Genomic DNA, 14,098 nt, shown 5'->3' on the forward strand with positions numbered 1-14,098 from the left:
AGACAAAAAATATTTATAAACAAGCTTTTTTCTCCTCACTCTGGTCTTTCACTGTACTCAGACAGCAAGAACGGATAGAAAGCACTCCTGGCTGGCCTGGGCAATGATAATGGTGGTCTATGTCCTGCAGAAGCTCACGGGATACTGGCCCATAGAAAGCGTCTGTAACCATGTCAGTAATATAGAAATCTTGTGCTTGACTTGTATTTTATGTGAAATGGATTAGAAATGATAATGTGGAATCAATGCTGTGATTATTAAAAAAAAACCCTGGATGTAATCTAATCCTATCTCACCTATATGTTACTTACCTATATTTTTCCTCCCTTAGACAATAGCATCTCACCTGTAACTTAAGGAAATAGGGCTAGAAAAATGCCATAGGTCCCTTCTAGCTCTTCTTGAATGAGAAGGAAGTGAAGCCTGGTATATCCTAAAAAGCCCAAGACACCCAAGATTGTCACTCTCTAGGATTCTTGGTAAAAATCCTCGGGCAATAGTTACTGTGGTGCTTCATTGATGTAGTTTTCTACAAACAGCTTTACTGGTTGGAGATGACGATGGAGGAGTATGTAAAATGAAAACTTCAGAAGAGCAAGCCTGATGGTGGTCATAAACCACCATCATTAAAATGTTTGTAAATGTTTTAATGGGGCTAATATTTAGACTAACTTAAACCAGAAGATTATTTAGACAATATTAGCTAATTGAAGACAGCCTTTTGGATATAGACAGAGTTAACACATGCCACCACTGATAGGAGCAGTGGCAATATAAAGATGACCTTGAAGATACATTGACCCTTCCTTTGTGTTTTTGACAGGGGTTTCCAGGAAATACAAATGCAGACAGTGTGGTGCAATATAGTCTCCAGCCCTCCTTCCACACCAGGTTCCTGCGCTTCCTCCCCTTGGCCTGGAACCCCAAGGGCAGGATTGGAATGAGGATAGAAGTGTATGGGTGTTCATACAGTAAGTGATATTTATTCTTTATGTGAAATAAACATCTGCATGAGATGCTGTGAAAGCCAGGGTCAATCAAAAGCTACTTGCTATATCCTTTTTAATAGTTGTATAGTTAAAACTGAGTCCCATGAAAAGACTTCTATTAACTCCTTATGACAATATAAGCTTTAATAATTTTTCGTAGTTAAATTTAAAGGTTACTTAGTGGGCAAAATGTTTAATATAAAATGAGGGCCCAAGTTTGGAGCCCCAGTATCACATAAAAGGGAAGGTGTGTGGTGAATGCCTGTAAATCTAGTGCTAGAAACTAAGAACAGAGGCAGACAAATCTCTGGAGCACACTGGCCAGGCAGTCTAGTCAACAGATGAATTACCAGATCAATGAAGAGAATCTATTTCAGTAAAGATGGTGACAGACAATGAAAGAAGACACCTGGTGCTGACCAGTATGCATAAAGCCACCCATATGAACATGTATATGTAACACATAGATGTCCCCTGCACACACTGAATGTTGACTCAAGCCAGAATTCATTTATCTTTCGATTCCCAGAGTTTAATAATGCACTTCTAACATTGTAGGCATTTAATAAAGCCAAAGCCACAGAGGACCCTGTCTCAAAAATAAATGAATAAAAGTAAATATGAAGTAGATGAAATGGTTTTGAAAGTGAAATGTGAACGTGTAAAACTATAGAGAAAACAAAGAATTGACTGAATGGGGGTGTCTTGGGCTTTTTAGGATATACCAGGCTTCACTTCCTTCTCATTCAGAGGTGCTTACTCCCATTTTCTGATTCCATCGCATAGAGTGTTGATTTCTGAGGCATGTTAATAACCTTCTACCCATAAAATATTTTATGTCTCTTTTATTATTGAACCCCTCAATACAATCCCATTAACTTACTATTTCTGCTTGTTTCTACTGTTAGTATTTCTGTGAAGTATTAAATGTAATGATACTTTACCATCTGCTTCCTTTTCCTCTTCCCATTGGTCATTTTCTTTCACCAAGGCATTGTCTTGAAACTCTAACTGTGCCTACTGTTGTGGTAGCTATAATGTCTGGTATTTACAATTTCTCTTTGATACTGTGGAATTAGTTTGTCTTCCTAGTGCTCTGAAACAACATCAGGTTTACTGACTTCAAAGCAGACCATGCACTTTGATGGAACTTTTCCTTCATAAGAAGCTATTTCTCCCATTCCTTGGGCTCAAGATAGATACCAGAGGCATAAAGCTGTATGCCTGAACCTAAAAAGGGCCAGTGGTCTGTGACACAGCTCTTCCAAAACACATGAATTCTGTTTGTGACCAAGCTCTTCATCTTATAGAAGGAATATTTTAAAACCTTTAAACATATATGCCATTTTAATTTTTTATGACACTTTTGGGGAAAAGTACAGTGATGTAATAATTGCATCAGCAATCTTCAAATATCACCTCTAAATTCTTTGTCTTCTAACATGAAAAAATATGAGAGAGTCATACTTTTGAATAAGATCTAGGGCAACAAGGATTGATTGGAGAAAGACAGGGAAGAAAATGGCCAGCAAGCAAAGAGCCGTGTCTGTACAGATACTTTAAATCTCGGCCTCATTAATCAGGTTAGTCAGATATAACCATGGGATTTAAAAATCGATGCTCTCTTACATTAACAAAATGAAATTTATTATTATTTTTAGATATACTGAGCAGCCTTGTTTATTATTATAACATACAAAGTAATTTATGTGGATCAAACATGTCATTTTCTTCTCTGAGTTGGGTATTTCTTCTGATTTTTTTACTTTATTTTTTAAAAAACAGAGATACATTTACAGATTATTAAAAGCATTTTAGGGTAAATATATATGAATATATTTTTGTCAGTACTTGATTCTTTTACAGGTTTGATAGTATGCATTGAAATCTTAATAGTTACAAAGATCATAAAGTATATGTAAAACAGAATGTAAATGAAAAGAATCAAAGTTTTTTGATGTGCATAGATTAAACATGAGAATTTTTAAATGCCAAATATTGCCACAGGCTATCTTCTTAGCTCTTAAGTTATTAATGACTTAATGTCTAGGTGTACCCCACTCTGAGAGGGTGCTATGCACATATTAGTTTTTTTTTCTAAGAAGGACAGGCTTCCACTTTTTGGGCTTTCTTTCTTTCTTTTCTTTCTTTCATTCTTTCTTTTTTTGAGCTTCATATTGTCTGTGAGTTGTTTCTTGGGTATTCAGAGCTTTCTGAGGCTAGTATCCAATTATCAGTGACTGCATATTGTGTCTGTTCTTATGTGACTGTGTTACCTCACTCAGGATGATATTCTCTAGACACATCTCTTTTCCTAGGAATTTCATAAAGTCAATGTTTCTAATAGCTGAGTAGTATTCCATTGTGTAAATATACCACAATTTTTGTATTTATTCATCTCCTGAAAGACATCTGGGTTCTTTCCACCTTCTGGATATTATAAATACGGCTACTATGAACATAGTGGAGCATGTGCCCTTATTGTGTGTTGGAGCATCTTTGGGGTATATTCCCAGAAGTGGAATAACTGGGTCTACAGGTAGTACTATGTCCACTTTTCTGAGGAACCACCAGACTGATCTCCAGAGTGGTTGTACTAGTTTACAACCCCACCAACAGTGGAGGAGTGTTCCTCTTTCTCCCCATCCTCGCCAGCATCTGCTGTCATCTGAATTTTTTATCTTAGCCATTCTGACTGGTGTGAGGTAGAATCTCAGGGTTGTTTTGATTTGCATTTCCCTGATTACTAGGGATGTCAAGCATTTCCTTAGGTGCTTCTCAGCCAATCTATATTCCTCAATTGAGAATTCTTTGTTTAGCTCTGTACCCTACTTTTCATAGGATTGTTTGATTCTCTGGAGTCTAACTTCTTGAGTTCTTTGTATATATTGGATATTAGACCTCTATCAGATGTGGGATTAGTAAAGATCATTTCTTGACAGTGTCCTTAGTCTTACAGAAATTTTGCAATCTCATTAAGTCCCATTTCTTGATTCTTGATCATAGAGCACAAGCCATTGGTGTTCTGTTCAGGAAAACTTTCCTTGTGACTATGTGTTCTAAGGTTTTGCCCACTTTCTCTTCTAATAGTTTTAGTGTACCTGGTTTAATGTAGAGATCTTTGATCCACTTGCACTTGAGCTTTGTACAACTGGCATGCTGATTGCCAGTTGAGCCAATACATTTGCTGAAAGAGATGTCCTTTGTCCATTGAATTTTTTCAGATTCTTTGTCAAACATCAAGTGATGATATGTGTGAGAGTTCACTTCTGGATCTTCTATTCTCTTCCACTGATCTATCTGCCTAACTCTGTACCAGCACCCTGAAGTTTTTTACACAATCGCTTTATAATATAGTTTGATGGTGGCAATGGTTATTCCCACAGAAGACTTCTTGTTGTTGAGAATAGGTTTTGCTACTCTAGGGTTTTTGTTACTTCAGATGAATTTGCAAATTTCTCTTTCCAACTTAATGAAGAATTGAGTTGGAATTTTGATGGGGATTGCATTGAATTTGTAGATTGCTTTTGGTTAGATGGCCATTTTTATGATGTTGATCCTTCCAATCCATGTTCATGGGAGATCTTTCTATCTTCTGAGATCTTCTTCAATTTTCTTCTTCAGAGATTTAAAGTTCTTGTCATAGAGGTCCTTCACTTGCTTAGTTAGGTTCACAGCAAGGTATTTCATGTTGTTTGTGACTATTGTGAAGGGTATCTTTCCCCTAATTTCTTTCTCCACATGTTTGTCCTTTGGGTAGAGGAAGGCTACATATTTGAGTTAATTTTATATCCAGTCACATTGCTGAACTTGTTTATCAGCTGTAGGAGTTCTCTGGTGGAATTTTTGGGGTCACTTAAGTATAATATATCATGTCATCTGTCAATAGTGATATTTTTACTTCTTTTCTGATTTTTATCCCTTTGATTTCCTTTTGCTGTCTAGTTGCTCTGGCCATGACTTCCAGTTCTATGTTGAGTAAGTAGGGGGAGAGTGGGCAGCCTTGTCTAGTCCCTGATTTTAGTGAGATTGTTTCAAGTTTCTCTCCATTTAGTTTGATGTTGGCTGTTGGTTTGCTGCATATTGCTTTTATTATGTTTATGTATGGGCCTTCGATTTCTGCTCTTTCCAAGACTTTTAACATGAAGGGGTGTTGAATTTGTCAAATGCTTTCTCAGCATCTAGTGAGATGACCATGTGGTTTTACTCTTTGAGTTTGTTTATATAGTGGATTACGTTGATGGATTTCCATATATTAAACCATTTCTGCATCACAGGGATAAAGCCTACTTGATAATGGTGAATGATCGTTTTGATGTGTTCTTGGATTCAGTTTGTAAGAATTTTATTGAGTATTTTTGCATCAGTGTTCATAAGGGAGATTGGTCTGAAGTTCTCTTTCCTTGTAGGGTCTTTGTGTGGTTTAGGAAAGAGGGTTATTGTGGCTTTAAAGAATGAATGAGGTAGTGTCCCATCTAACTTTATTTTGTAGAACAGTTTGGAGAGTATTAGTATTAGGTTGTCAATAAATGTTTGATAGAATTCTGCACTGAACCCATCTGGTCCTAGGCTTTTTTTCTTTGTTTGGGAGGCTTTTTGATGACTGCTTCTATTTCTTTAGGTGTTATGGGATTGTTTAGATGGTTTATCTGGTACTGATTTAACTTTGGTATCTGGTATCTGTCTAGAAAATTCTCCATTTCCTACAGATTTTTCAGTTTTGTTGAGTACAAGCTTTTGTAGTAGAATCTGATGATTTCTTGAGTTTCCTTAGTTTCTGTTGTTATGTCTCCCCTTTCATTTTTCATTTTGTTAATTTGGATACTTTCTCTTTGCGCTCTAGTTAGTCTGGCTAAGGGTTTATTGATCTTGTTAATTTTCTAAAACAACCAACTCCTGATTTTGTTGATTCTTTGTATGGTTCTTTTGTTTTTTTCTTGGTTGATTTCTGCTCTGAGTTTGATTATTTTCTGACATCTACTCCTCTTGGATCTATCTGCTTCTCTTTGTTCTAGAGCATTCAGCTCTGCTGTCAAGTTGCTAGTGTATGCTCTCTCTTGTTTCTTTTTGGAGGCACTCAGAGCTATGAGTTTTCCTCTTAGTACTGCTTTCATTGCATCCCATAGGTTTGGGTGTGTTGTGCTTTCATTTTCATTAAACTTTAGAAATCCTTAATATTTTCTTTATTTCTTCTTTGACCATGCTATCACTGAGTAGAGTATTCCATGTGTATGTGAACTTTTTGTTGTCTTTGTTGTTATTAAAGACCAGCATTGGTCAATGATGATCTGATAGGATGCATGGAAGTATTTCAATCTTCTTATATCTGTTGAGGCTTGTTTTTGACCAATTATATGATCAGTTTTGGAAAAGTGCCATGAGGTGCTGAGAATTCTTTTGTTTTAGGATTAAATGTTCTGTAGGTGTCTGTTAATTCCAGTTGGTTCATTACCTCTGCTAGTTTCACTGTGTCTCTGTTCAGTTTCTGCTTCCATGATCTGTTCATTGATAATAGTGGGGTGTTGAAGTCTCCCACTATTATTGTGTGTGGTGAAATGTATGTTTTGAGCCTTAGTAGGGTTTCTTTTATGAATATGGTTACTCTTGAATTTGCAGCACATATTTTTGGTATTAAGAATTCATTTTGATAATTTTTTTCTGAAATGAGTAAAAAGTGTTCCTCCTTATTTTTTTTGATAACTTTTGGTTGAAAGTCTACTTTATTCAATATAAGAATGGCTACTCCAGCTTGTTTCCTGGGGCCATTTGCTTGTAAGATTTTTTTCCCAACCTTTAACTTTGAGGTAGTGTCTGTCTTTGTCTCTGAGAAGAGTTCCTATGCAGCAAAATGCTGGATTCTCTTTATGTGTCCATCTGAAAGTCTATGTCTCTTTATTGGGGAACTGAGTCCATTTATTTTAACAGATATTAAGGAATAGTGATCGTTGTTTACTGCTATTTTTGCGGTTAGAGGCTGAATTATGTCTCTGTGTCTTTTTCTTCTTTTGGTTTTCTTGCTTAGTTATTTTCTTGCTTTTCCTAGGGTGTAGTTTCCCTCCTTTTGTTGGGTTTTCAATCTATTCTTCTTTGTGGGGATGGATTTGTGGTCAGATATTATGTATATTTAGTTTTGTCCTGGAGTATCTTGGTCTCTCCATCTATGGTGATTGAGAGTTTTGCTGGATATAGTAAGCTGGGCTGACATTTGTGCTCTCTTAGAGTCTGTATGATGTTTGTCTAGGCTCTTTTAGCTTTCATAGTCTCTGTTGAGAAGTCAGGTGTAATTCTAATTGGTCTGCCTTTATATGTTACATGTCATTTTTCCCTTACTGCTTTTAATATTCTTTCTTTGTTTTGAACACTTGGTGTTTTGACTATTATGTATCGGGAAGAATTTTTTTTCTAGTCCAATCTATTTGGAGTTTTGTAGGCTTCTTTAATGCTCATGGTGATCTCATTCTTAAGGGTAGAGAAGTTTTCTTCTCTGATTTTGTTGAAGATATTTACTATGCCTGTTAGTTGATATTCTTGCCCTCTTCTATTCCTATTATCCTTAGGTTTGGTCTTCTCATTGTGTCCTGGATCTCCTGGACATTTTGGGTTAGGAGCTTTTTGGTTTTTGCATCTTCTCTGACTATTTTGTCTATGTTTGCAATGTAGTCTTAGGCTGCTGAGATTCTCTCTTCCATCTCTTGTAGTCTGTTGGTAATGCTTGCATCTGTGGCCCCTGATTTCTTTTTTTGGTTTTCTATCTCCAGCGTTGTCTCTTTTTGTATTTTCCTTATTGTTTCTATTTCCATTTTCAATTCCTTCCCTATTTTGGTTGTGTTTTCCTGTAGTTTTTCGAGTGATTTTTGTATTTCCTCTTTAAGAGCTTCTATTTGTTTATGTGTGTTCTCCTGTAAGTGTTTAAGGGAGTTACTCATGCTGTTCTCCAAATCTCCATCATCATGGTGAAGTATGATTTTAAGTCTCAGTCTTCTTTTTCTGGAGTGTTTGGCATTCCACTGTTTGCTGTGATGGGAGAGCTGGGTTCTGATGTTGTCAGGTTGTCCTGATTTCCATTGCTTAAATTCTTTCCCTTTTCTGTTGCCATCTTGTTATTTGTGATCATATGTGGTCTTGTTGTCAGTGACTGTCACCTGTCTCTCCCGTGGATCTGAGGGCCTGTGGGCTCAGGAAGAAAATTGCTTCTTAGTGTTGGGCTTTTGTGGGAGAACAGTGAGTTCTGGTGGCAGGTACTCAGTTGTTTTTGTGGGCTCAGGTGTGGGAGCTCTTGTGAGGCTGTTCTAGCCTTTTGCTCACTGGTCCTGAGTACTAGTGGTGGGGACCTGGCTCTTTCTCTAGGCCAAAAAGGACCTTTTTTCAGGGAGCACAGCACTCTCTGCTCACTGAGAACTCTCGGTGTGCCTTCCTTGGTCCTTTGTCCCCTCCCTGGGACTCCAGTTTATGTGCAAAAGTGCCTGTGGAGCTGATCTTCCAGTACCGCCTTTCCCAGGCAGATCATGATTTTCCCTGACACAGGCCCAAGCACTACTGCCAAGCATACTCTGTGCTCTGGGTACTCACTGTGCAGCCTTACCAGGGCTGTGCCCTAGGTTATCTGCTGGTCCAGGTGGAAGAGGGCCTGGGTGTCTGGTCCGAAATTTATTGTTGTTGTTGTTGTTTTGTGTTTGAGAGAGAGAGAGAGAGAGAGAGAGAGAGAGAGAGAGAGAGAGAGAGAGAGAGAGAGATGGGAGGAAGGCAGAGATAGAATATAGACAGAAAGGCAGAGAGAGTACATATGCATGTGCGTGCCATATAGAGATCAGAGACTAACACGGAGGTCTTTGTTGTCAACAAGTCTCAGGAATCCTCTTGTCTCTTCCTTAGTGATAGGATTGTTTGCATGTGTTGGGACACCTAGCTTTTCGCAAAGAATCCAGGATCCAAACTCAGGTACTTATGCTTATATGGTCCTTATGTTACTGCACTGAGACATCTCTTCAGCCTGATATGTCATCACATTCTCAAAATCATTGATCTAATAGTAATGCACTATTATTTCATAAATGTTGTGTAATATTTTAAGAAATGCATTGCTGAATATTGTTTTGGTGCTTTAGTACAAAAATATATTGTGATGGATTACTTGTGTCTGTTTATAATTGATTATAGCCATAAACACTCTTCTTTGCGTGTATAAGAGTTTTGAACTTTTAAGTATATGACTGTCTTAGTCAAGGTTTTACTGATGTGATCAGACACAATGACCAAGGCAACTCTTGTAAGAACAACATTTAATTGGAGCTGCCTTACAGATTGAGAGGTTCAGTCCATTATCATCAAGACAGAAGCATGGCAGCATCCAAGCAGGCACAGTGCAAGCAGAGCTACATCTTCTTCTGAAGGCTGATAGCAGAATACTGACTTCTAGGCAGCAAGGACACCGGTCTTAAAGTCCACACCCATAGTGACACACCTACTCCAACAGGGCCACACCTTCTAAAAGTGCCATTCTCTGGGCCAAGTATATGCAAACTATCGCATTCCACTCCCTGGCCCCCAAAGGCTTGTTCAAACATATGAGTCTGTGGGAACCATACCTAAACATAGCGAAATAAAAAATATACTTAGTGCAACTTCCAAAGCCCCCACAGTCTATAGCAGTCTCAACAATGTTAAAAGTCCAAAGTTCAAGGTTTCTTCTGAGATTCGTCCAATTACTTAACTGCACTCCCCAAAACAAGACAGGAAACCAGCTGGGTAAACTCCAAACTCTGCATCTCCATGTCCAATGTCAAAGTGGTCCTCAGATCTCCAACTCCTCTTTCATCTTTGTTAACTGCAAAATCTTTTCTCCCAGGCTGGTTCCACTCCCTGTTAGCAGCTTTCCTTAGCAGATATTCTATAGCTCTAGCATCTTGAAAACCTTGGGGTCTCCAAGGCAACTTCAATGTTACAGCTTCTTGATCCACACATGATCTTCTGGGCTCCTCCATAGGGCTAGCTTCACTTTTCCAGCTCTGCCCTCTATAGCACTCTAGGCTCAGGTTGATCTACTCCACTGCTGCTGTTGTTTTGGTGATCATCCCATGGTACAGTATTTATAATACACTGGGATTTTCACTGCAACTACGCTTCGCCAATAGTCTTTCAAAGGTTCTCTTTATAGTGCCAAGCTTCAAATCCTTTGTATGACCCCTTCAGTCCTGGGTTGTCAACTGCAACTGAGGCTACACCTTCACCAATAGCCTTCCATGGCCTCTCACAGTACCAAACCTCAGCTGGTTTTCAAGAACCCTTCATGCCTTCAAAACCAATACCACCTGGGTGACTCTTTTACATTACCAAGTACAGCTGCAGCATTAGGCACAACCTTGGCTATTTCCAGAACACAACTTCTTTGTTCTCTGAGAAAAGAGTTCCCAAAAGATTTTACCTCAGTGATGCTGGTCTTTTCTTAATCACCACTAATTTTTAGCTCCAGCTAACCAGCATCAATTGTTCCAGTAGTGTCCTCTTAACTATAAAGCCATAGACACATGGTAAAAGCTTTCAGGAGCTGGAACATGCTCCCCCACCCCATTGTTCTATTGCATTATCGTTAGTTTCCTCTTTTCTAACTCCTTTACTGCCTAAGCTCAGGTGTCCTGATCTTGCTCTATAGATTGATCTAAAATTCAGATCTGTATGCCTGTCTCCTGGGTCTAAAGGTGTATGCCACCATGCCTGAATTTAAGCTTTTTCTCCCCTAGAACTTGCTCTATCTCAGGCTGGCCTTGAACTCAGAGATATGCTTGGCTTTATAATTTGGAATTAAAGGTGTGTACCACTGTGCCTAGATCCCACACCCTTACTAAATCCTACATTCTTACTTTGTTATCTCCTTGAACACAGGATTCATATCCATTTCACTTCCTAGTACACCTTTAATACTTAAGCCATATATTTTTTTCCTATCTCAGTTTGCTTTGCTTGTTTAAAAGGCTCTTCATAAGACTTAACCAGAGAACAAAGTCTATGATGGGTGTTTTTGAGACTTCTTTTGTCGATGCAATTAATCTGAGACTCTTCATCTTAGCCTCAGGTAGACTCTTCAAACAAGGGCAAAAGTAGCCACATTCTTCACTAAAATACAACAAAACAGTGTCTAGGCTACATATTGAAGTTCTCCACTAAAACCACTTGGACCAGGTCTGCACAGTTCAAATCACTCACAGCAATGAAATCTTCCATATTTCTACTAGGATAGCTCATTAAGTCCCACTTAAAACATTCCATGACTTTCCAAACCTGAAGTTCCAAAATCCACAATTGGCCAAATAAAAGCACGGTCAGGTCTATCACAGCAACACCCCATGTCTGGTACCAACTTTCGTCTTAGTTGGGGTTTTACTGCTGTAAACAGACACTATGGCCAAGGCAATTCTCATAAGAACAACATTAAATTTGGTTGTCTTACAGGTTGAGAGGTTCAGTCCATTATCTTTATGATGGAAGCATGATATTGTCCAGGCTGACATGAAGCTGGAGGAGCTGAGAGTTCTACATCTTCATTTGAGGGTTGCTAGCAGAAGACTGACTTCCAGGCAGCTAGGACGAGAGTCTTAAAACCCACACCCACAGTAACACATCTACTTCTCCAAGGCCACACCTACTCCACCAAGGCCACACCTACTCCAACAGGGCCACGCCTTCTAATAGTGCCACTCCCTGGGCCAAGGGCATACAAACCATCACAATGACTTTGGTAGATAGATGAGGAAACAATTCACTCTAAGATTGCTTCTGATTTTTAGACTTCAAAGCTTGCTCCTGGGGTAGGATAACCATATTGCTGCTAAGTTTACTCATGTAATCATGTGTTTACTTCACAGAATGTAGTTGAGTATTATTTTCTATTAAGCTTGAGATCTTTTTTTGTTCATTCATTTTTCAGTAGCATACACACAATGAACTAAGAATATGTGGTTAAATTTTTAGATAGAAGCATTTTTAATAACAGTCAGAAATATAGTCATTACTTTAAAAACAAGTTTCAAAGACATTGCGCAAAGCCTTTTTCCTTAAAAAAAAGTCCTTTGGTTTTGTCTATTATATTTTGTCTGAACAAAAGTAGTCAATGACATCCTTATTATTGTATCAGTGTAATATCCTTAGAAGATATTACATCCTTGCAAAGAAACAGTAGTCATGGTGAGAATGAGACAAATTACACAAAACAACAAGTTGAGATGACAAGGCATATTCAGGAATGAAACTTTTTGCTAGTAAGGTTAAAAAGGTGAAATAGCACCTCTCACACTTTCTGAAGACAAAGGAAAACGGAGAGCATGATGATGCTAAGATGTAAACGTCTTTGTTCAGTTGTTTCAGAGTTTCCTTTGGCTTTTTACTGTCTCATAATCACAAATTATGCCACTTGAATTTGACAAGAGTTTTGCATCTTAATCATGCATAAAAAAATTAACTGTGTAACACATAGTAATTGCTTAGTTTACATGCATAGCGAGATGTGTTCATTATGTACTTGATGTGCTAATTTCACAAAAGTAACTATTCCAATGTGAGAAAATTTGATTTCTAATTTTTCAAAATAATAGCTACATAAAATAAATTAATTGCATGATTGATCACATTATTTTGGTATATTTTGATGAAATAGATAACTATATATTACTGTTTTTAAGTGATACATTGATGAAATCTGTAGGATAAGTAATATGTCATCTGGCTTGAATACAACTCTAAGTAGCTTTATATTTTACTGTGGGTTTTCTGCAGCTTTATTTATTTAACAAATACTTCTTTCCAAAAACAATTACTTCTTTTCTCCTTTTAAATTTTGAAAACAATAATAGATATTTTTCTGGGCAAAATCAATTATTTTATGTGTCCACTGTTCAATTTTCAACTGCTTCGCACAGATGTTCTTTTCTATTACTTCTAAAACACACTTGTGTTTTGAGGAACTCAAATGTTTTGACCCACACAGTTAAATTATAAAACACTTCCCAAAAAGAATGTCAGAATCACAGTTCTGTTAGGCTGTAGCAGGGAGACTCAGATGGTTCTCTTGAGATTGTGAAGCACTGAATGATCACTATTGGGAACCTGTTGGCCTTTATTGGTGATAGTTTTCCAGAGAGATAGGACTAGCCTCCCCCCCATGACATATCACGCCACATATTGTAATGTTCATCATGTTTCTATATTACTGTTTGTCAACATCCTCTTTCCTAGAATCTGAGGTGGTGTATTTTGATGGACAAAGTTCTCTGCTCTACAAATTTGGTAAAGAAGGCATAAAACCGAGAAGAGAGGTTATTTCTTTGAAATTTAAAGCCATGCAGAACAGTGGGATTATATTTCATGGAAAAGGACAACATGGGAGTCACATTGTTTTGGAATTAATCAAAGGAAAGCTTGTCATTTATCTTAGTTCAGGTAAAAAGTACTTGTAATTAAACAATCTGTTTAGATGGAAAGACATCTGTTGATACTTGATCTTTTCAGCTAGGTAAAGAACCATATAATTTATCATTCGATCCAGAATGCCTTTGAGAGTTAAAGTAAATATTGCCATGATGATTCTGGAATGATGAATACAAAGTAAAAACATCAGACAAATTTAATAAAACTGCTAATAACTGCATATACCATATATGTATCTTCAATATAAGATATACATAAACCCTAAGATAGTCTTGATGATGAGATTTCAGCAAAGAAAAATGTGATGCCATAAATATTAAAATAAATAAATCATCATGTCATGGAGATGGCTCAGCTGTTAAGAAAACATGCTGCTCTTTCAGATGTTCTAAGTTTGGTTTACAGCACCCACATCAGACAGCTCACAATTGCCTATAATTCCAGGGGATTCAACTTCCCCTTCTGGTCTCCAAGGCCATTCACACACACACACACACACACACACACACACACACACACACACACACATATGTACCCCCACACAGATGCAGACATATGCACATAATTACAGTTAAACAAATCACAATGCATATAAAGATCTTATGTTCAAAAGGAAGAGAAAGTCAGATAGTCCTTACCTAGGGTGAGAAGATGGATAAAAATTATAGTGCTGATTTTTCAAAAGGGAAGTG

At 37.6% G+C, this 14,098-nt stretch overlaps 1 protein-coding gene across 1 annotated transcript in view; it reads left to right on the top strand.

The window, feature by feature from the left end:
• The window catches only part of LOC308414301 (contactin-associated protein-like 3), a gene marked incomplete at both ends in the record, with an annotated part of 178,591 nt that overhangs the window by 94,430 nt on the left and 70,063 nt on the right, over positions 1-14,098 (top strand). The window contains 2 exons of the mRNA XM_080909517.1: positions 824-971; positions 13,215-13,418. Of these exons, the coding sequence (XP_080765643.1) occupies positions 824-971; positions 13,215-13,418 (352 nt within the window). The remainder of the gene's footprint in view (positions 1-823; positions 972-13,214; positions 13,419-14,098) is intronic.

Source organism: Micromys minutus (genome assembly GCF_963924665.1).
Source record: "Micromys minutus genome assembly, chromosome: 1".
Taxonomy (NCBI): Eukaryota; Metazoa; Chordata; class Mammalia; order Rodentia; family Muridae; genus Micromys; species Micromys minutus.